We start from the raw sequence: 23140 nt of genomic DNA, 5'->3' as shown, positions 1-23140 counted from the left end.
AAATATTGTTTTTATTTTTTTTTAAGTTAAGTGTAAATGAAGGAAAACCAGACGAATTCAATCTCCCTTCAATTAAACAGGATTTTTAAAAGTCCAGGAGAAAGGTGCTTGGGGCCAAGTGTGTTTTGGGTTTTAAATGAGGCCGAATTTTGGAAAAGAGTCTCAGACCCAAAGCAGCGTCAAGCCCTATTCCTAGTTGGCACTAATGCAGATTACCCCAGCTCCAGTGTCACTTGGTAATAAAAACAACTCACTCACAGAAATTCACAGAGCACCTCCTAAAAGTCCCAGCCTATACCCGCCCTGGATAGACCACTCTATAATTCAGGCCGGGATTGTCCAGGGCAGCCTGCACTCAGATAGAACTTTTGTGAGAGGTTCACTCAGCCATAACCCCCAAATAAGAAATGTTTCCACAGCCTGCTTGGAATCAGAGTCTTATAAACATGGAGGCTGAAAGCAAATTTTGAAGTCATACCTTCATTTCACACACGAGAAAATCTTGAACATGAGACATTCTACACGAATACTGAAGAAGAGAAGTGATTTGCCTAAGATCACACAGCTTATCTGGGCAGAGGGATCTGGGACTAGAGTTTAGGTCGCCAGGTCCCCGCCTGGACAAGTTTTCTCGATATTTACTACAAAATGAGATCCAAATGTCTCTGAAGTCAGCAGGTTTGGACTAGAACAATGGTTTCCAGTCCATTTTTCACTAGTCTATTTCTAATAGTCTCTCATTATTTGTTACATCAGATTTTTTTATTATAAAAGTAATATATATTAGCGATTTTTAAAAAATCAAGTGCTACATAAGTTTATAGAGGGGTCCTTGGGTTATGACACAGTTCCATTCCTAAGACAGTGACATAACCCGAATTTTAGTGTAGGTTGGAACACACCCTAACTGGAACACTTCTTCTTTTAACAGTCCAAAATGTCTTAGGTAAGCGTGCTGGGGGACCCAACTCCCTCAGGCATATGCCACCTTACTGTGTATCCTATTACCGCATGCAATCAAACTAGTTTGCCCACACAGTCTGTAAGCCAAAATACTCACATCTCAATTTTTTTAAAGCTTTTATGGGAGTGAGCATCATAAACTTGAAACATCATATGTCAAGACTGTCATAACCTGAGGACCCCCGTACTGTGAAAAGTAAAAGTCTAGTTCTCCTTGCCCAGAAGCAACCACTATTAATAGCTCTTGTTTATCCTTCCCGAAATTACCTATGCATAAGTAATCATATATATATGTGTGTGTATCTTCAAATTGTTTGTATAGAAATGAGAGCACACTTTTTTTTGAGAGAGAGTCAGAGATGCGGGTTGAGGGGAGATACACAAACAGACAGGAAAGGAGAGAGATGAGAAGCATCAACTTGTAGTTGCAGCACCTTAGTTGTGCCTTGACTGGAGGGCCCAGCCAGCCACCTTGGACTCAAGCCAGCTACCTTTGGGCACCAGTCAGCGACCGTGGGCTCATGTCAATAATCTCACACTCAAGCCAATGACCCCTGTGCTCAAGACTGATGAGACCGTGCTCAAGCCAGTGAGCTCAGGGTTTTGAAGCTGAGACCTCAACATCCCAGGTCAATATTCTATCCCCTGCACCACCACCAGTCACGTGTTATAACTTGCTTTTTTGCCCCCCATATAGTAATAAATCTTGGAGGACTTTCTTAATCAGTGTATACAGACCATTGCTTTTATTCCATATAACAGTTGAATGAAACTTCTGGAATCTGTTGATCTAATCCCCTTAATAAACATTTAGATTCTTTCCAGTTTTTGCCTTACAAACAACACTATATAATAAACATCTTGTGTGTGTGTGTGTGTATATATATATATATATATATATATATATATATATCTTTGGTATCTGTGGGAATATGTCTGCAAGATAAATTTTTAGAATGGAAATTCCTAACACATTTGTATCAGCATTTAACATCTCAATAGATATTTCCAAACTGCCCTCCACGATGACTATACCAAGTTAGCCCCCCACCCCCCAGTTGGGTAAGAGAGGGACATGTTCCTTACTCTAACATGAAGCATGATTAAGTTGTTCTAATCTTTGTTATCTTCATAGACAATCAATATTCACATTTCACTGTTTTATTTAAATATCTTTATGCGCAGAATTGAAAGTCTTTTCATATGTTTATTGCCATTTGCATTTCTTTTTCTAGCATTGTGTATGAATAACATTTTTGCCTATTTTTCTGTGACGTGACCTGTGTTTTTCTTACTGATTTGTAAGTAGTCTTTGTACACTAAGGCATCTGCCCTTTGTTTTATGTATGAGAAATATTCCTTCTCGGGTGCTCGTTTATCTTTTCACTTTACTTATAATATTTTTCTCTCTGTTAATGTATAAATAGAGGAACTAAACTGAGAAGAGGAGAATAATAATAAAAGAAGTTCCCTTGGCATGCCTCAGTTTTCAAAAGAGATCCAAACAATAAACTAGTATTGTCAAGAGTGAAGGGGCAGAGGAAATTATAAGCTAGGTGTCATGTTGGGGAAAATGTGCCTAAATTTCCATGTAATAAAAAGCCACATACAAAGATTTCCCCCAGCCAGTATTGCTGCTTTTGGAATTGCTAATTGTCAGAGCTTAAAATAAAAAAGTGGAGAAACACCTCTGCTCTCTAGAAGCCTGGAAGAAATCATGATATAGGCATCTTGTTCTTACTCATTTATGCAGAGTTTTATTCAGCATTATACCTGGCAGTCTTATTCAACTTTTGGTTGAATGAATAAATGAATGAGTATGAATCACATGATACATGCCTAAAGACAAAATGACTCAACAGGCATTAAAATTTCAACCTAAATATATGCATTTATATAAGTTGTAAGAGCATTACCTTAAAAACAACTCACATACTAAGTAATTTTATATTAAACTGTTTTCAAATCACTGTTACATGAACAATATCACAGAATCATTCACTCTCAGACTCCTTTGCACATAAAATCAATGAATACGCATACATTCAGAACTAACAGTCTGCTACTGAACTGTTAGATTTCAGTAGACATGTGAAACCCACACGTGTCTAGAAATGCTGGGTTAAAGCTCCCATGGCACCTGTAATTCTGGCCTCAGCATGTGTGCAGAGATGTGACATTAGGTCTTTCATTACCTTGGACACGTAGTACTGTCTGAGAAAGCAGGCCCCACTGCTGGGAAGGCATTTTGGTTTCCAAGTTTGCATTTTCTTGGAGGTAGCTTGAGAAATTACATATTCTGGGATTTTGATCATGAACTAAATGGTGGGCACATTGTTCTTCAAAGATGGGAACTGTCTTAAATATTTCAGCATTTTGATTCATTGTAGGTATAAGCAACTTTGAAGCTGCTGTGACGTTAATTGGAATTACCTGAAAACGCACCGAAACAGTTCATCTCTGATCCTACTTTGACAACGGTGATAACTCTTTGAATGTTTAGTTTGCTTGGGTGAAATGTTGATGATTTTATGTGAGGTGAGAGACCCAGCTAATCTATGAAAGTATGTCAGATCTGTCTTAATTCCATAGAAATTTGGTTGAGTCTTAGGGAAACAACCTTTCCTTCCTGCTGACTCAGTCTCAAAAAGAACTGATGTTGCAGCTCAGGAGCAATGGCCCAATTGAAAAGACAGCTTGTGGGGAGAGCTCCAAAACACTCCACAGGAGACATTTAAAGGGTTTAATGGATAACCACCTTTTGGGGGGGTCTGGTGAAACAGAGCTCCTCTTCCCTCCCCTGATATATATAATATTTAAAGACATCAGATAGCATTGGCTGATTGCCTGAACTTCTCACTGATTGTTTAATTCTATCTGCTACTCATTGCTTGTGGCCTCTGATAAGTGATGGGGCCTCTCCCATCTCCAGTGCCTGAAGACAGGGATGAGAACAGGAAGGATTCAGTTCCTAAGAGATGTGGATAGCTCTGTAGATCAACAATCTATTAGAAATTTTATGATTCCTTTTTTGTGTGTGTATTTTATAAAACCCAAATTCTTTGTTATGGTATTTAAATTTCTCCATAACAGTCCCATCCAATCTTTCCATTCCTATTTTCTCCTTGATATGAATCCGCCCCCAAAACACACATCAAAGTATTTCACTTTCCTAGAAAGACCTTGAACCAATTCTTCTTGTGTAAGTCCTACCCACCCCTCAATGCCACCATTCAGGTCCACCTATCCACCAATGCCAAGGAGCAGTGTGGATTATGTGAAGAAAAAGCAAGTATTCCAGAATCAGAAACATTTGGCTTAAAACCCAACTATATCACTTATTATTTGTCATCTTAGGCAAGTTACCTGACTGCTCTGAACTTTAATTTCTCCCATATAAAATGTAATGTAACAATAGTACTTTCCAAAGTGTTAGTGTGAGAATTAAATGCAAGACTGTATGTTTACTGTATGTAAACAGAAGGGACTATATAAATAAGGTGACCAATCATCCTCCTTTAGGGAGGATAGTCCTTCTTTTGTAAGTTTGTCCTCCCTCGAAAAGTGCCCTCCTACATGTCCTCCTTTTTGATATTGGAAGATTAATCTGTAAATGTCCATATTCGATCAATGCAGAGTCAATCCATTGCATGTGATGTGATGTATTTGTATCTAAATGAATACTTTTTTTCTTACAATTATTATTAAAAATTAATAGGCATGTAAGCATAATTACAATATAAAATATTACAAATGTTTTTATTACGCATTTATCATATTATAGTGCATTGTTGCAATGAATGAAATGTTTCTTTTATTTACAATATTGTTTTTGGCCTGACCTGTGGTGGTGCAGTGGATAAAGAGTCAACCTGGAAATGCTGAGGTTGCTGGTTCGAAACCCTGGGCTTGCCTGGTCAAGGCACATATGGAAGTTGATGCTTCCAGCTCCTCCCCCCCTTCTCTCTCTCTGTCTCTCCCTCTCCTCTCTAAAATGAATAAATAAATAAATAAACATACAATATTGTTTTCTTCAAGTTATTTTTGCCCTCCTTTTTATTGTAAAAAAGTTGGTCACCTGAATATAAATAACTATTGTTATCAGGTCTTTCTCTGTTTGTCCATTTGAAATTGCTCTTTCCTTTCTCCAGGTTAACATAACATTATTGCATTCCACTCTGCACACACACACAGCTTATCTTCCTGCTATGTCTCTAAGACAGCAAACTTTTTGCCATCAACATTGTATCTTTATAGCCTGAATAACAGTCATGCAAAAGACCTTAATAACTTGAATGGTTATTGACTTGTATTAATATGGATGACATCAGTTTATGATGTCAATGAAGCTATTACAGAGTCCCATAAGGCCAGCTAGCTTGCATAGAAAAGGATTATTCCATAGATAGTATATACTGTCAAAATTCCAAAATATTGGCCCTAAGGGTGACAATGTGAGAATAGACAAACCCCACCCATTGCCTCTGGGGAAACATCTCAAAATACACAGGCTACTGATACTAGGTCTGTCAGGTTTGTAGGAGAATTAGAATGGTATCGCTTAGTAATACCACCCCTGATGAATTAACACATGAATGGGATAGAAATATATAGATGTAAATCATAAAAGCAACAGAAAATGAAACAGGGTGTGGTCTTCTGCAGAGAAAAAGACACCTGCACAGCCTGAGATTACAAAAAATGTTACTATGACTGGTTGAGGATTTTGTGAGATGGTGTGTGTGTGTGTGTGTATGTGTGTGTGTGTGCGCGTATACATAGTGGCCAATGTCCTTAACCTCCTTGGTTTGTCACAAAACAACAAGCAAAAAAAATACACTTAGAAAGACTGTTTTAAGTACAAGCCAAAAATAGAAAGTCATGTTATTCAAAGCAAAACAAAACAAAAACGTTATTCTATGCTTTCATAATGTAGCTGGTTGTCTAGAATGAATGAAAGTAGCAGCTTCCCAATTCTAACCCTAGGTAGTTGGTTGCTAATTTGAAAATCTACCTACCAAACTTCCCATAGAATGAGTTTTCTCCCAAAGACGACAAGCACTAGCTGATGGCCTGAGTGCTGACTTACAATTGAAGCATATTTTTGGAAGTCGATAAAGGCCTCAGTCCATTCTGCCTAATGTTTCATCATTATAAAAATCTTTTCCAAATTCTTTTTCCGGGACAACTCAGTATTAACATATAAGACCAATGTTACATTTCTAGAAAATAGGTTGGGGTTAAACTGGTAAACCTGACCAGTTTGGGGTTAACTGATTGACCCCAAACAGAAGACATTGAAATCATATTTAATGTGGTTGTCATACAATACCTACTTATTACACAACCTGAAAGGTGCATCCATAAGATATGTTCTACGTGCATCTGAACATTTTATATTTATTTAGTCAAATATTCATGTATTAAAAGCATTGAAATAAAAATTCAGCCCTCTTGCTCTTGATCTGTAAAGGAGCCTATTGGCTATTTTAGTAAATTACTATTACTATATTTTTTTGTTGTTTCCTTGTAGTGGAGACCTTTGTTGTCTACAAGAAGAGAATGATTCTTTTAAAAAACAGTTATATAAAAATCTTATCTGAAAATTTGAAATATTTTTAAAGTATGGAAATAATTCAAGATGGTAGTAATACATTTTTCATTAAATAATAGAAGTATGTTTATTACAAAGTCCCAAATTTCTGGTAATTTTTAAAAGGCCTTCTGTCCCAGTCTCTTTTTGTCTCTCCCTCTTATGTGTGTACGCGCACGTGCGTGCGCGCACACACACACACACAATCACACTGCCTCCAGGACTCTATAATTCATAATAATCTAATGAAAGTGAATGAAATCTTCATGATAGAGTGGAAATAACACTAGTGTCTGTTAGGAACCCTGAATTCTTACCCTGACTCAGTTATCTGAGTGATCTTGACTAATTCATTAAATAACTCTGGGCCTTAGTTTTCCCACCTATAACATGAGAATATCAAGCTAAATAATCTCTATATCTGCAAACCTGTAAACTTAACTTTGAATAGCAGAAGCAGAGGGAAGCTTTTTTTTGTAGAAATTATTCAAAAAAATAAACCCAAACATTACAAAACTGCCATTGGTAATTACCTGAGGGAGGCAATTCTGCTTGGTGAAGGGGACAGATAAATGAATCTAGGACCTAGATCCATGCAAGAAGGTAAAAGTTATGTGCATGGGTTGTTCATTCTTCAAACGAAGGCAGCATCCCTTTTTAAAGACAGAAGTCAAGTCTGCTCCCAAGCCTTCCTTTCTCTGCTGCTTTCCCTCTGGTACCATTCAGAAGCTGCCCTTCTGGAGAGCACTGCCCCATCAGTGATGAGCTACCTTCCTGGGCCTGTCTGGCACCGAACTCTCTGCGGGTTTGCAAAACCCAATTTTAATCTCCACGTTTTCTTCCTATTTTACTCTCCCATTATTTGCTGGCTGTGTGATGCTGTACTTTCCTGAGGTAAAGGAAGAAAACTAAAAACAAAGTCCTCAGTCAGGCTTTGTTCAAAACATCTTCCCCGACCACCCTGGCTGATACAGCTATAGCATCTTTCATCCCCTAACTCGCTACTCTTCTTCAGAAGATATGTCACTTTTGGACACAGAATTGTTTACTTGTCTGTCACCTCTACCGGAGTGTCAATTCCAGCAGGGTTTTGACCTCTGTTTTATTCTCAACACAGAAAAAATGAGTTTTGAGCCTTGGAACATAAGAAACACATAGTTAATATTTGTTAAATTAATGAAACATGTATTATGGTAAATCCAGACCTATGATTTAATTTTCTGACCAATCAAACCTATCCCCAAAGAGAAATCCAACCAATTGGCATGTAACTAAGGCACAGGCTTTATTTAATCCTTACTGTGACCTATGCCTCATTTCATACATGAGGAAACAGAGACTCAAGGAGTTAAGTGCCTTGTTGTAGGGCAATCAGCAACTAAGTAGCGGAGCTGAGAATGAACTCAGGTTTCCTGACTCCAAGTCTGCTGTTCATTTTCCTATTTTGTTCACCATGTCTGCATCTTCTCTGATTGTTTTGCCATCTTTGATGGCACCATGGGCATTGAATCAAGCTTCCACGGATGAAATAATTAAACTTGATTGAAGACTGCTTAGAACCAAGATGCAGTTTTTTGAAACCAGGTCATTTCTTAGAGCAGCAAACAGTATCATGTGCTTTTCAACACTATACTGATATTATCACTGTGGGGAGCAGGGCGGGGTAGGGGTGTTGTTTAATACTGGAGGTTAACTGTCTGAGGCAGAAACAAGTAGAATGGCCCCCACAAACTTTAGTGCTCCCAAATGATGCTCAGAGCCTTCCCAGGAGACATTCTTGGAAATGAGAAGAAAACATGGTACAAAAGGACCTACTATAACAAGGGCAGTAAGACTGAGGTTTTGAAATCAAATGGAATTATGCACAACATACAGTGCTTTTGCAAAGAAATCCAGACTTCGCTGGCATCTTGGACAAAATACCTCCTCAGTGCTGAGACTGACAGGCATTTTGAAAGAGAGACATGCTTTATATCTGAGGAAAAAGTATTCATGTGCATAAAAATCACATCCCAGAATTACTCAAAGTTGGTTTCTCAAGGCCATTCAAACTGGAAACACCCATTCTGGATTTGTGTCTGCAGATTAGATATGATATATAAGCTCTCTCTCTAAATATATAGATCTCTTAGACCTTTGTCAATATAGACCCGAATTTCATAGACATGTCATACATGTTCTTGTAAGAGCACATGACCATAATATTTTAGGAATATAGAGGAGGGGGAAAGATACTATTATAGAAGTAATTCAGTTCAGTCCCAATGTTTCATTTTTTCAAAGATTTTGAAACTCAAACAGACTTAATGAACTGCGCAGTCTCACACAGAGAGCAGGAGTTACTGACCTCTTCTTGTCCACTCTCCTCTCCAAGAACAGTGTTTAAACCACCGTGAGAGTGGGGTCCAGAAACCCCAAGATCCAAAGGTCACATGTAAACAGGAAATTGTGGCTTTCATACAATTTAAATTGCAAAGTATACACTTAAAGACTCAATCCTTCAGAATTTAAGGGACTGAAGATAGCTTGAAAAGCCACTGCTCTGTGGGTGGGTCTGCACAGTCAAGTCACCCAGATGAGAGACCAAGGTGCTCTTGTGGAGGGTTTGGAGGGACTCACAGGCTTCCACAACCCACATGGAAGAGAAGACCTTCACTCGCATCCATCGTTGGTACAAAGAGCCAGTGTCTTGGTCTAAGCCTGTTCTCACTGCCTGCCATGCCAATCCTAGTGTGTGTATCTAAAGAGATTAGCACATCCTGGGTACAGACCACAGCTTCCTCCCTTTGCTCTGGGCCTGTGTTAGAGGTCTGAGCATCGTGGAGAAGAAATTGCTTCACTTCTCCTTAGAGTGTCCACATTAAGACCCCAGAACACCTTACACTCTTCCGGATCAGAGGGGCACTTTCTGGGTGAACGGTAAGTGTCTTCATAAGGGAGAGTTTTCTAGAGTGGAGCATCTTATTGCTACACCAGAGATACAGAGACACTTGCGTACAAACACCAGTATGAAGAAAAATAAGCATACAACGTCCAGTGACCACTGCATCCCTCCCTATTGGAATCCCCTCACTCCTCACCCACACACTTTAAACTTGAAGAACCTCCACTCACATAAGCACCCTAGAACCCATCACAATCAGTTATCTCATCTCCAGATTTTCAAGTTCCTTCTGTTGGTGTCTTTTACCTAAGTCAGCATATTTCAAATTTTCAGAAAAAAAAAAAACTTAGAAAATAAAAACCACTACCCCACCCAAATGATAAAAATCTCTTGAATTCTCTAAGCCCAACATTTTAGCTTTCTCTTACTCAGCCGTGAGCGTGAAGTTGATCCTCTGGGTTCTGGGGGAATGGCGGGCTCTGCCAGTGCTCACCTCACCAGCCTGATAGTTTTTCCAGACTGACTCCTTCTTGGTGTTGCACAACTGCCTCGCAGCCCAGTCGACTCCTAGTCCCATTCATTCCCCTGGCTCCCAGGCGCGTTAGGGGGTGCCCCTTCTCTCTGCTCCTAGCCCCACTTCCCCTTCTGGAGGGAGACAGCAGCAAACACTTCTGAGGTCGGACATGAAGCCCAGACCCTCAGTTGTCCCTCTGGGCGGCACTTTGCAACCTAACCCAGACTTGGGGTGTGGGTGAGAGTAGGGCTTGGGGGCAGGGTTCGGCCCGCCACCTGAGGGCGAACGGCTCTGAAAGGCACCGAAACCTCTTCGAGAAGACTCCGGGACCCCTTCCCCGGGACCCCTTCCCTGGGACAGGCGCCGAGCCCGAGGCGGTGCGCGGAGGCCGGGCGCCGCGCGGACCCAGGCAGCAGGGAGACCTCCTGCCCCGGCGGGGAAGCGGCGAGGTCGGCCCGTTAGTCCCAGGAGCCGCCGGCTCCGAGCATCGAGAACCAGCAACATAAATACGGAGAGGAAGGGAAACCAGCCCGCGCTGACATGTAAACAGGGCTCCTTCTGGAGAAGCCCGCTCAGACAGCCCACAGACACTCACTCGCACCCCGACCCTCCTGCAGCCCATCCCCGTGCCGCCCCGGGGCCCACCGGGCAAGGACGCGAGCTGGCGGCTGCGGCGTCCGCCCCCACCGCCTCCAGCCTCGGGTGCGGGGAAGCCGGCCGCAGACGGTACCCAGCGCCGGGCCAGGGCACCCCGCCTGCCGGTGGGACTGCTGGACGCGAGACACCGGGCCCCCGGCTCGATCTGCGCTCCAGACCCCCCCGCACCTCGAGAGCCCCACCTCGCGGCGGGGTGGCAGCGCCGGGGGAGGGGGCCTGGCCCCGCTTGGGGGCTGGGGGTGCGGGGGAGACCGCCCTCGGCGGGGAGCCGGGAGGGGAGCCCCCGTTAGTGAGACTTGCCACCGGCGCCCGGGAGGAGACGGAGTGAAGCCGGGCGCGGAAGCAACAGAGTGGCCACGTCTTCCGGGACCCCAGAGCTCGCCGCCCCGCTGGCCCCGCCGCGCCGCGCTCACCGCCGGTCTCTTACCTTAATAGTCCCGTCCATTTGGCCAAGTCTGCAGCCGAGCCCCCCAATATTCCACACATTGACCCGGTTACAGCCTGACCTCGCAACCCCTTCGGATCAGCCGGGCGCGGCCTCCGCGGCGCCCTGGGCCCTCCCTGCGTGCCCCCTGCGAGCGCCCAGCCCGCGCTCCCCTGTGCACGTTTGTTGTTGTAGTGGATTGAAAAAGAGACAGTTAACCGGATGAAACTTTTTTTAACTAATTTTGGGAAGTGACTTCACTTTGCGAATCGGGAGGAAGTCCTATCTCTCTCTCTCTCTCTCTCTCTCTCTCTCTCTCTCTCTCTCTCTCGTCTAGCGCTCTCCTCTCTCTGCTCTCCTCCGTCTTCCCTCCCCCCACACCCACTCCAACCCCCCCTCCTGCTCTGCTCCTGCTTTTCGCATCACACACGCTATATAAATATACGCGGAGATGCCCAGATACATCCATGCACGGCGCACACAGGATACTTGCTCCTGAGAGATAAGAACGCGCTGGGAACAATGCCCGGGTCCGCGCCTGGCGCCCGCGCCCTGACTCCCGCAGCCTGTATCCCCCCAGTACCTCCCCCCAAAGTCCAAACCCAAACGCCTTTGGCCTCCTTCCTTTTCCCGGGGCCGTTGGCCCAAGGTGGCCCTCCTGACTCATTCACTTTCCGTTTCTTCCCACAGATACGTTCATTAATGCTTTTTCCAGCCGGAGTCAAACTTTTTTGGGGGGTGGGGGGAGGCGAAAGAGTTTACTCGGGCGGGAGAGTTGAGTCGGGCTTGGGATAAGCTGGAGCCTACTGCCCGGGAAGATCCGGACGCAGACCGAAGCAAACCAACCATTACAAAATGCATCCAATGGGAATTTTTCCACTCGACACTGGGCTGCCGGGTGGCGGCCGACTCCCGGAGCGGCTCACCCACACAGCCACGCGGACCCCGGGCGGGTTCGGACCGAGGCGGGCCGTCCGAGGCGCGGACTCCGCACCCAGCGCATTGTTAGCAGAGCAGGACCCTTCCAGAGGCGCGCTGCCACCTCCTGCTCCTGGAGAGCTCCCGTCACCCGCCGAGGGCGGGGTCCAGGGACACCCTAGGCCACCTAACCGCGCCCTCTAGGGTCAAACCCCTGCGCTAACCCGGACCCGACGGCCCAAGCTTGAGCGCTCAGGCCAAAGTCCCCGACGCAGCGCCACCCGGGCCCCAGGAGACCTGCACTCTGGGGGACATTCCCTCCAGGCTGGCCAGCAGGTCTCCAGACTGCAGCACCCAACATCGCGGCCCAGACGCAGACTTCTCCCCTGGGGCGACCCCGGGGCCAGTGCTCCGGAATACATCGCCACCCAGAGTGAGGCCGGCCCACCTCTGCTCGCCCGGCCGACCCTCGCCTTCCGGAGGCCCGCGGCCCCCCAGCAGTGCGGACCAGCGCTTCTGCTGGGGCGGCCTCAGGAGTCCGGGGGCAGCGAGGGGACCCCCCGGGCGCGTTCGGTCTCTCTTCTCCCCGACCTCCAAAGCAGATTACCTTGTCCACGCTCTCCAGACCACGCTTTGGACTTTTTCACTTTTATTTAAGAGTCCACCCAGAGAAGGAGGAAAAAAAATCCAGAGGAGATCCGAGTGAATCGAAAAGAAAAAAGTTTCAAAAGGGTGTCCACAGCGGCGAAAAAGGTGACTTATTAATTCTTTATTTCTTCAGGAGCAATTGAGCCCGAGAGCTCTCTCGCCTCCCACCCTCCCACCCCCCACCCCCTCTCGAAATTAGTCTCATCAATTCAGCTCCAATTTTGGGTTCGAATACAGACAAGGGTCTGAACGTGACCAGACCTGAAGTGGCGGGTGCTGCCTGCCAGCAATTGAGACTCGCTGTGTGTATGGGGGAGTAGGCTGGGGGGGGGGTAGGGGTGGAATGGGGGCCGGGCCGACCCCCTCCCACCTCCTGTCTGCTTCTCAATCCAGGGGTCTGCTCCGGGGCTCCCCTGGGACCGCCACATCTGGTTACCGCTAGCGGGGTCAGTCCCCCCCCCCCTTTGCCTGGGGCCACCAGTTCTGGAGTTCAATTAAAAGAAATCAGGTTTAACCCTTTCCTCCCCTCGGTCCAGCCACCCGCCCTCTCACTCTTCCCTTCAGAGTTTCCACATGCTTTCCAGAGAGGAAAGAGGTTAAAGGGAAAGGAAGAATGAATTACATCCTTTCAAACCCCAAATTGTTTCCTTTTCAGCCCAGACTCTGCCGACCTTCAAACGACAACAGGGCTTTCAGGAGGGTGCAGGGAGACCACTTCCCACTGGGACAAGACCAGAAACCTGGCACCCCAGCCACATTGTCCCTCTTTCAGGCAGAAGGGCTCCACCACCATCCCGAGACCCTTTTCCTGGTGCTGGGCAGACACTGAAGCCATTAATGGCCACCCCACACCAGCCCCACTGTCCCTTTCTACACAGGCTCCTTCTAGAACTTGAAAGGGTTCCTCTGTGGCAAACAAAACAAAACAAAAAAACCCAACAACAAAATAACCTTGGCTAGGTTTCTCTTTCTACCTTGTGTTCAGCCTGGTAAATGACAGGTTGTTTTCACATGATTGATCAGTGCAGTTACCCCAACATCTCTAGCACCCCTGGGAGTGCTCAATATGGAGGTAGATTTAATTGAGGACTTGCCTTCCTGTATTAACTGTGGAACTCAGTAGCACTTTCTGTTTCTTCCTGTAAAACCAAAGCTATGGCAATTTCATAATTTTGAAGATGGGGGGCCGAGTGGCTGGCATAGGCATAACTGTCACCACTGTGATTCATGGACTGGCTCTAGTGCCATGTTTTTTCCCATTTACCATGGCCTTCATGGAGCTCTCCTGTCTACTCACAAGGTCCTCTACCCAGAAGGGAGAACCAACCCTTCTTCCAACTCTGAACAACCTTTGGAGGAATATGAGGCCCTCTCCACCCTGTGTGGACATGCTGGTGGGCAAGCATGCCCACTTATGTAACTCTGGATTTGATGTTCAATTCTCCCGTTGCTGCTGCTTTTTTAAGTCCCAAAGGGGGGAAAAGCCCTAACCAAACACAACAGTAAACAAGTCTGCACTGTTTAATGTGGTTACCACCAGACATCTGGAAAGATGGTTTGATCCTGGCAGCTCACATTGTTTTCACGAGCAGCCAAAGAGAATATTTCGAATGTTTGCATTGAGACAAATTGATAGAGAGCCTGTGGTGGTGAGGCCTGCTACAAATACAAGCTGTCCCAGGGTTGGAAAGGGGGGAACCCTTGCCCTCTTTTCTCCCTTTCTGTCTCCCTCCTCACCCCACTTCTTACCACTCCCCTTCCTCCCTTTCTCTCTCCTGCTTCCTCCTTGTCTGTCTCCCTCTGGCCTAGCTAAGGACTGCTTACCCGAGCCCACACACTTGCACACACCCTCTTTTCTGGCTTGCTAGAGACTGTTCTGCCTCTCCCTTTCCCAGACTGGGCAGGGTTTCGGACCAGGAGCTGGTGCTGGCTACCACCGGTGCCCAGTCCGCCAGCCAGCCGCTGGCTTGCAACTCAGGGGAAGCGCACAACCAACAAAGCCGTTGAAACAAAAGCTACCAACTGGGAAGGAGTGGGTACCAACAAAACAGACCGCTTCACATTTCGAAGTGTAGGGTCATTTATAGAAAGCATGCACGGGGGGTAGGGGGGATATTCAGGAAACATTTGGATTTGGAGCATTTTGATTGAAATTTTGGTGAGATGACTTTTCTGGCATCTTCCGAATTTGACACTATTTCCGCACATGCGGAAGTCCTGCTTCTCCCGGGAGCGGAGCGGCGGGCTGAAACGTGTCTTGGCTCGCTCAATGTCAGCCCTTTTGACCCGGTCAAGACTTTCCAGACGCTGCTTCCTGGGCTTCTCCGGTCTCAGCCCAAGTTGGGGATAGGAGGACGCGACAACCGGAGCTAGGTCCCCGTGGTGCCTCCGGACCCTGGGACGATCCGGTCACTTGAAACCCCGAGCGCTGCCGGGCCTGGCAGAGCGACGCCCCGCCGAGCGTCCCGGGTGGATCCTCCCCCTTTGTCCTCCCTCCTCCCCTCCCTCCTTTCCAGCGGCCGCCGCGGGTATTCGAGCTGGCAGGGGGGTGGGGGTGGCGGGAGGAGGGCGGAGGAGGGATGGGCGAGCGAGCGCCAAAACTCCAGACTGCACAACTGCAGCTTCAAGTGTCTGGCCCCTCGCTCGAGGCCATAATTAATTTGAGATTTATTTTTATTGGAGAACTCGAGTCTCGTCTGACCTTAGCCAAACAAGGCAGCTCGAGCCGCCCCTGGATGCGCTTGAATGCCGGGGCATAATTCTGCAGGAAGGCTCTGCAGGCGCGCCTGCTTTGAATTTGTTTCTTAGACTTCATCTACTCAGAGTTGAAGGAAGATTTAGAGCCTCTGCTCGCCCTGCCCGCTCCCCGCGCTCGTTCCTGCTTGAGAGCCAAGCGGGTTTCAAACAGCTACATGGGGGGCCGGGCGGCGGGAGGCCAGGGGCGGGCCTGGGAGGGGCTGGTGTCTGCGCCCGAGCCCCAGCGCTGCGGGGCCGGGTCCCCAGACCACGCGGCGTCGAGGAGGAAACCCCAAGGGAGTCGGAGGCTGACCAGAGAGCGCAAGCTGACAAGAGGTGGAGACCAGCCAGAGGCCGGGATCCTCACTCAGCGGCGGCGTCTAGATGGGGACCTTGGTGGGGAGGAGACTCTCAGCCTCTCCAGTCTCCATCTGTCTTGCCTCCCAGCCGCCCCAAACAGCATTCATTCTAAGTACAGACCTCTGTCCTTGAAACTCCGCTTCAGGACCTGCCGGCCAGATGCTGCCCCTGGGCCGGTCTCTGTGAACATTCTGGGATTACCAGCGTCCTTCCCATGGGTGTGTGGGAGGGTGTCCCCCCCAGAAGGCAGCAGAGGGTGAACCCGCAGGCTGGTTGTTGGGGGGAGCAAGAGCAAGGGGTCTGGAAGACTTGTAAAAAGGGAAAGTGGAGGACCCTGCCAGTCTCTTGTGGGGCAGGAAAGGGACCTCCAGAGAGTGACCTGCGCTGGGGATTATCAAGTGCTTTGCACAGTGCTGGCACCGCGGGTGTACTGCTAGGATTTCTCCATGAGTCTCCCGTGTCCTCTACCCTTTCTTTAAAAGTGTAAGGAAGGTCCTGATTGAACGTTCCCACTGGGAGATCCAACTCCTTGGGTTCGAATTCTACCTCTGCATTTACCAGCTCTGTGGCCTAGAACATGTTCCTTAACCTCTGTGTGCCTCAGTGCCCTCGTCTGTACACTGGCGTTATAATAGGACCTGCCTTAAAGGGCTATTGTAAAGAGGAAATTAATGTTTAGAACTTGCCTGAAAGTCATCACAACTTTGCTCTCATTATCTGTGCCTCTTACAAACTATGTTACATTAACATCTCAGTGCCTCAGTTTTTCACTTGCAAACTGGACTCCCTCCCAGGGTTGTTATCAATATTAAGCCAATCAATATAGATACAATGCTCAGAACAGGGCCCTCCAAAGGTGAGGGCTCCCTGCATGATACCGCCAGAATTCACTTACTGCAGGGCCACCGTATTCCCTCTCCTCCTTTGCCTCTTGTCTTCCCATCCTCATAGCCACCCTCAGCTCTCTTCTCCCAAACACTCTGTGGGTTCTCAGACCCGGGTCGCTGCCTGGGGGCAGTGGGAACCTTTGGTTCCTAGGTCTGGGCCTCTGGCCCACTGTGTTTGTCAGTAATCTGGGAGCGAGCGCCTGACGCCGAACGGCAGGGGCTTGGCAGCTGGGGACTGTTTGTGCCCCTCTGGCAACTGGTCGGCGCAGGGAGCCGGCGGAACAGACTCAAGATTGTCCCTGCCACGCAGACCTTTCACCGTCATCAATGCACCCCTTTGTGCAACAATACAAACTTTGTGGCTGCTGAAAAATCCATTTTTCCCCTTGAAAAGAGCTCCTGCGAAGAGCGGTTCCTTTGGCGGCTCACAGCTCTTGGACCCCACCTCCTTCCCCCGAACCGGCCGTGACTCCCAGCCGCCCCTCACTCCCAGTGGTTTGCTTCCTCGCCTACCCTCGGCCTACGTCGGGCCCCTGGACTCGCACTCACCCCACTAGAATTCGTCATCCTTGAGCTTTTGGGCCCCAGGATGTGTGCAGACTCCGGGTCCCCTTGGGCCGGAGAGACTGACCCCCTGTCTGCAGCCCTGGGTAGAACTGAAAACCAGAGCTCCCTAGCTGGGCTCCGAGTTCCGGCGGGTGGGGAGGGTCGGAGGGTGACAGGGAACCGAGCGCTCCAGCCTGCGTGTGCTCTGCCGCCTCCTGGGAGCCCTCGTCCCTCCATCCGTTCGCTGATTATCGACACATTGGTTCACTCATTTCTCATTCATTCGTCGCTCATTAAACACTCCTTCCCAGCCGAGCCTCCAGAGCTCGGCTTCCACAGGGACTACAGACTTCAGACCGCAGACGGGGTCAGGGAGAGGGAGGGAGGAGTGAGGGTGGATGCCGGCTACCGTGTGTCAGCAAACTCCCTTAGAGGAACGTAAGGGGGGTGGACACGTATTTGGCGCTCCCAGGATAAAACCCAAGAGTCGGCACCGGACCGTTGCGGACACAGGCCTGAATTCAGCTCGCACCAGCCGGGCATCCTCCGGCGGGTCAGGCTGAAGGGTGGGCGCCGCTCGGGGCGGGGCCCCGGGGGGAGGGCGGGGCCGGGCCTGCCGGAGGCGGCGGCGCTGCTTCAGAGCCACGCGGGTCCTCTCCTTCCCCCCAGCCTCGCCCTCCCAGACGCTACCCTGGGCTGCTGAGGACCTCGCCGCGCCCCCTGCCCGGCAGGGCCGCCCGGCAGCCCCTTGGCCTTGCCTCGCTGGCCAATTTTCATTAAACGTGTAACCCAGATGTCCTAGCCTGGGTTTGTTTACATTCTTGGGAACTGTTGTGGAAAAGAAAAGAAAAAAAAAATCGCTTCGATGTGCCGTCAAAGAGCAATCTGAACCTTTGAGCGGGTGGGGTGGGCCGAGGAAGATGGGTTTTCGGACGAGGTACGGGTGTCGAACCGGGAAAAGAGGCGCGTGGCATCCACACCCCCGCGCACACGCGCACATCACACCCGCACGCAGACCCTGCACTCGGAAAGCCCGCAGCGCGCCGGCGGCGGGAGCGCACGCTCAGTGGGACCAGGCGTCGGCTGGCTGGTCCGGAGGCCGCCACCTGGTCTTCCCTGAGGAGCCTACACCCCGGTCAACTCCGGAGGAAGCGGCACTCCTCCGCCAGGGAGTCCCGAGGGCCCGCCGCCCACACCTAGTCCGAGCGCGCCTCTCTTCAGACCTGCCCCCTGGGAGCGCAGGCCGACCTCCCCTTCCTCCCACCACCCTCTCCCTCGGAAGGGGACAGACGGGAAGCCCGCGGAATGGGGGTGGGCGGCTGGGAGTCATTACCTGTTTAAAGACGCTGTCATGTCTTACCTTGACGTAAGACGACGTGTCGGGGACTGTCTGAAACATTCTGGGTTGGTGAGGAAGGGTCAGGAAGTCCCCAGAACCAACCTGGGTAGAAGAAACTTGGGTCACCCGCGAGTGGAGCACGGTGAGGAGGGGCGGGTGGCGGAGGTGATGGAGCGGGAATGAGAAGGGAGAGGACGCTGGGGTTGGGGGCTTCCAAACCGCCTGACCAGCCAGGGAGGGTCCGAGCGGTCAGGTCCCCGAGCCCTCTGAGCCCGTGCCCTGGGCTTCAGGCCAAAGGCTGGTGAAGACTGAGAGCTAGCTCACACTTTGGGGTCTGTCCCCTGCTGTTCTGCAAACGGTCGGTCCTAAATCCGAGACACCCGCCTCCCTCGAGGCCTGGGTGGCTTCACATCTGGGGTCGCCAGGGTCTCCCCTGGTCAGAGGCGAGAACTCGACCAGGATCGAGGGAGGTGTGCCCACCAGTGAAAGCCAACGCCCCGGGAAGCGGAGAGTCACAGCGGTGAAAGCTCGGGGTCCCCGGCACCGGCTTTCTGCCCGACGCCCCTACCCCCCAGGACACCACTGCCGCCCGCTCTCTGCTAGGGGCCGCTCAGGAGGAAGGCGGCTCCAGGTTCCGGAGGTCTCCCGAGGCCCCTGTCCCAGAGAGTCCCCGCTTCTCAAAGGAAACCAGTGTGCGTACCGAAGCAAGCACAGTGAAGGACGCGGCCTCCTTAATAATAACAGCGGGGGAGACGGTGTCCGAGGCCTGAATTTGGGGGCCGGAGGGCGCACACTACTTTCGGGCGCCAGGTGCCGCAGCGGCCCCTGTCGCTGCCTCGCCGAGCCTGGCGACCGGTCCTCTTCCTTCCTTCTCTTAAACCATCTTTAACGTGGCAGCGTGCAGCTTCTCCCGCAGCCAATGTGTTTCTGATAAAGCGCTTTTCTCCCCACTAACAAATTCCAGCTTTTTGGCTCCTGAAGCCACAACACACACACGAGTACAGGGACCAGGTACGTTTCTCCGGGGCTCCTAGATCCCCATTCACTGCTTCCTTTCCTGGCGCCCCTGCTCCAACGTCTTCCCATTTCCTTTGAAAGTTGGAGTGAAATTTCCAAAAGAGAGAGGGAGGTGGGGGGGGGGGGGTAGAAAAAGAAAGCCCCGGAGAGACTGAAAGAGCCCCAGAACACTTCGCATTTCCTGACTTCCACTGGAGCAGGCGTCCGGGCCGAGAGGGCGCCCAGACCTTGCGTCGCTCCCAGAGAGCCCGCACAGACGCACTCACCTCAGACACCCTCTCCTGCCAAGCCAGCAGGAGCGGAACTTCGGCAACGCCAGGATGTTTGGGTTCTCGGTGCGAATTCTCTGTGTCTAGAGCTGGGATTCTTGGCAGTGCGGAATTAAACCTGCTGGCTGCCTGGAGTCAAAGTCTGACTTTTCTTTCCTGCGCATCCAGGAGGGCGGCCGCAGCCCCTGCCCATCCTGGGGGGGGGGGGGGGGGGCAGGAACCACTTAAATTTGTGCGTCCTGCAGCTTTCCTCTCCGCTGCCTCCCTCCAGCTCCCTCCATTCCACTCCCTCTTCCTTTCTCTCTTCCCGTCCTTTAATTTGATTTCCGTTTTCTTATCAATATTTCAACTGCTGTCTGATGAATTGTTTTATAGACAGCCACCTATCCGCCCTCAGCTGCTTTTCCAGAAGCCTCCTGTGTTACTAGGAAGTGTCAAGGCACAGTGGAAATCATATACACACATCGTAAATATCGTAAATGTAAAGACTGCTCTGTTAAGCACAGGGGAGCCATAGGGACCCAGGCCTTCTTTAAGGTGATTATTTAGTTTCAAATTATTGCTATGCAAATGTTCCTCATACCTAAACAACATGAGGGAAATATTTGATTTTTCAGGCCTTTAAGTGTTTCCTACTTAAATGTCACTCCTTCCCTTTATCTATTCCTCCCCAGGAGTTCACCTCCTCTGACCCACCTTTCTCTAGGCAGAGAGAGAGCAAAGTGGATTGCAAATTTCAGAGAAACAACCTGTTAGGGGGTTTAATTTATAAACACACATTTAAAAACACTCTTGCTAACAAGTCATTTCTGGGTCCTCAGATTTGTGGGGGTTTTTGAAATGTGAGATATTGCTTATTTCTTCACTCCCACTTGTAGACCTGGTCTTGAATCAGCTCAGGTGTCTGAGTTCAAGTTCCCATTCACTCTTTCAGTTGCCCAGTCCTGGGGCCATTCACACAAAGCAGACCAGGTCTTGCTGGTTTTCACACCCTTGCACATGCCTCTTCTGAGTTTCCTGTAACTGGGAACTGCTCGCCAGGCCCCTGCCCAGAACAAACAGATGAACTTGGAGGTGGGGGAGAGGGAATCAGAGGACAGGTCAGAAGAGAGATGGAGGCGTGTCAATTTGTAAGAACAAAACTGCTGGCTTTGTGCACCTCTGAGAACTGGTCCATCTCTCAAGCTATCCCCTCCTCTTTCTTTTTTGGGTACCTAGATCGCCGACTGCTTTGGTTCTGGACGCTGAGAAAATTTGTTTAGTACCTGCTCCCTCTTCTTGACGCCACCCTCCCCCAACTGTCTCTGGAGCTTTCTGACCAAAAGGCAATTGCTAGGATTCCAGTTCTAGAGAAAGCACACTCCTCACCCAGATCCCCCCACGTGGGGGGTATGAGGACTGGCGGCGGGGTTATTCATTATTTCCTTCGCAACAATATCCCGATTTTTCTCTCTGTCCCTCCCCCGAAGCTCAACATATTGAAACATTTTGCTCCTTAATAAGAGCAGCCGGGAGGGCTATGAGGTGAAAGGCCAGCCTGGGACCGTGACTGGGGCTGCCTTGGCTTGGCGCTGACGGCGAGGCTGCCCCCGCCCCACACATTCCTGACCATTGCTTAGGAAAACAAGCCAGGCTTGGGGAGGGGAAGGGGCTGAAGTACAAGAGCCATGGCCCCTGTATTTTTATTCCTGGAGAGATCATCTTCCTTCCTAAGGGAACAAACACACAATTCCAAAGAACCACAAATAAAACAGAAGGTGCTTCTACATCCCATAAAACATCCTCCGAGGATGTCGTGCATTTTATAAACAGGTTTTTTTTAAAAAAATTGGAGATTTGAAAATGAGGGTTTCAAGTATACTAGGGGAGGTAAGAACTAAATGATTGTATAAGTAATAATTTGTCATCCAGGTTAAATTTTGTAATTTTGGCCCTTCCTTTATATTCCTCCCCTTCATGCTTCCCTTCCTCTCTTCTTCTCTCTCTCCTCCTCTTCTTTCCTTCCTCCCATCCTTCCTTCTTCCCTTCTAAAATTTGAAGGAGATTTCTAAGACATCACTTCCCCTAGATTTTAAATCTTCCCTTCTTTATGTCTTCACAGTTGCTATTGCATCCTTACTTGTAGACATACCTATGCTTTTTCTCCCTTCATTAGATTGTAATCTCCACAAAGGCAGAAACTGAGTTTGTTCTGTTCAGGGCTGAATACCAGTGTCCACACTAAAACTGACAGGCAGAGAAGTGGAACAATTATTTAGCCACAGCCCTCTTTTTTTTAAAAAAATAACTGAAGAAGGCAATACAAGATAAACAAAACAATATTAAGGGACAACTGACAGGAAAATTTTACTTGTCTGATATTTATTTATTTTCTGCTTTTCAGGTATACGTGACATCAGTGCTCATATGTTGGCTTCATTTTCACCTAAATGGATTAACTAGGGAGCTTGAGATCATCCCCTTTGCCCAAGTACCCTGGATGTGGTCAGCTGATAGAGGTGTCCAGTCCCCGAGTTCTGTGCCAAACTGTGTGTGTGTGTGTGTGTGTGTGTGCGTGCGTGCACACACACACACACACACACACACATGCATGTATGTGTCCTTGTTTCTGCTCTTCCTGTAATTTCAAGCACCAGAAAGGTTCTCACTCCAAGGGTCATGCAAATAATAAAATCTAGGTGGTCCTGGGAAAACAAATGAGCTGAGAATGAAGTGAGGAATAGTGGAGTCCCTTTCAGATAGGGTTTCAGAGCTGGGCATAGAGCTGGAAGTCTGCCTTGTTTGTGCATGGGTGGGAGGCAGGGAGAGCTGTGAATGCCCACTGAGGAAGTGCCTATCGGCCAAGCCACCCAGTCTGGAGGCAGGGGTGGGCAGAAGTAGGACCTAGGCTACCTCATTCTCCAGGAGGATACAACCAACTTTCTTTGTCACCTGAAGCCTTCAATTTGCCAGAAGAAAATTGCTAAAATTGGTAACAGCTGCTGAAAGGAGCAGTATAAAAGAGGAGGATGGGGAAAGGGGGCAGAAAGACTCATTAAAGCCAGCTTATCCCTGCAACTGGCTCCAAAGGGAGACTGGGCAAGGGCTTTCTTGCTCCATAGTTATTGCTCCCTCACCATCTTCACCATCACCTACCCACTTAGCAAGTGACCCTCCTGTGACATTTAGAACAGGAGATTGAACAGAAGAAAGGATCCTGGTAGAGAAGCAGGAGGAAGATATCTGGGTGGTGCCACTCTGGGTTATCCAGTGGTTCCTTGATTCTAAGCAGGACGATTAGGACTCAGCTTCCTTATTTCACAAACGAGAGGGCTACAGTTTGTCACCACGCGATACCTTCCAGTTAAAGCATACCATAATCCTGTGAGATTAGTTAACCTGGGAA

At 48.9% G+C, this 23140-nt stretch overlaps 1 protein-coding gene across 3 annotated transcripts in view; it reads right to left on the bottom strand.

Moving 5' to 3' along the window:
- FLI1 (Fli-1 proto-oncogene, ETS transcription factor) overlaps positions 1–18511 on the bottom strand; it is a 126306-nt gene extending 107795 nt beyond the window's left edge. The window contains exon 1 of one of the 3 annotated variants that reach the window (XM_066259715.1): positions 18491–18511. Coding sequence is in view for 1 of the 3 variants with exons in the window: in XM_066259716.1 (XP_066115813.1) it covers positions 11039–11056 (18 nt within the window). In the remaining 2 variants the exon portion in view is untranslated. Of the gene's footprint in view, positions 1–9933; positions 9954–11038; positions 11387–18490 lie in introns of those variants that run through there. The other 2 variants (XM_066259716.1, XM_066259714.1) reach the window with 2 other exon arrangements.
- Between the last annotated feature and the right edge of the window lie 4629 nt (positions 18512–23140).

The sequence above is a fragment of the Saccopteryx bilineata genome, chromosome 2, assembly GCF_036850765.1.
Source record: "Saccopteryx bilineata isolate mSacBil1 chromosome 2, mSacBil1_pri_phased_curated, whole genome shotgun sequence".
NCBI classification, from domain to species: Eukaryota; Metazoa; Chordata; class Mammalia; order Chiroptera; family Emballonuridae; genus Saccopteryx; species Saccopteryx bilineata.
The sequence above is the reverse complement of the archived record's forward strand: the minus strand, read 5'-3'. Positions and strand labels throughout refer to the sequence as shown.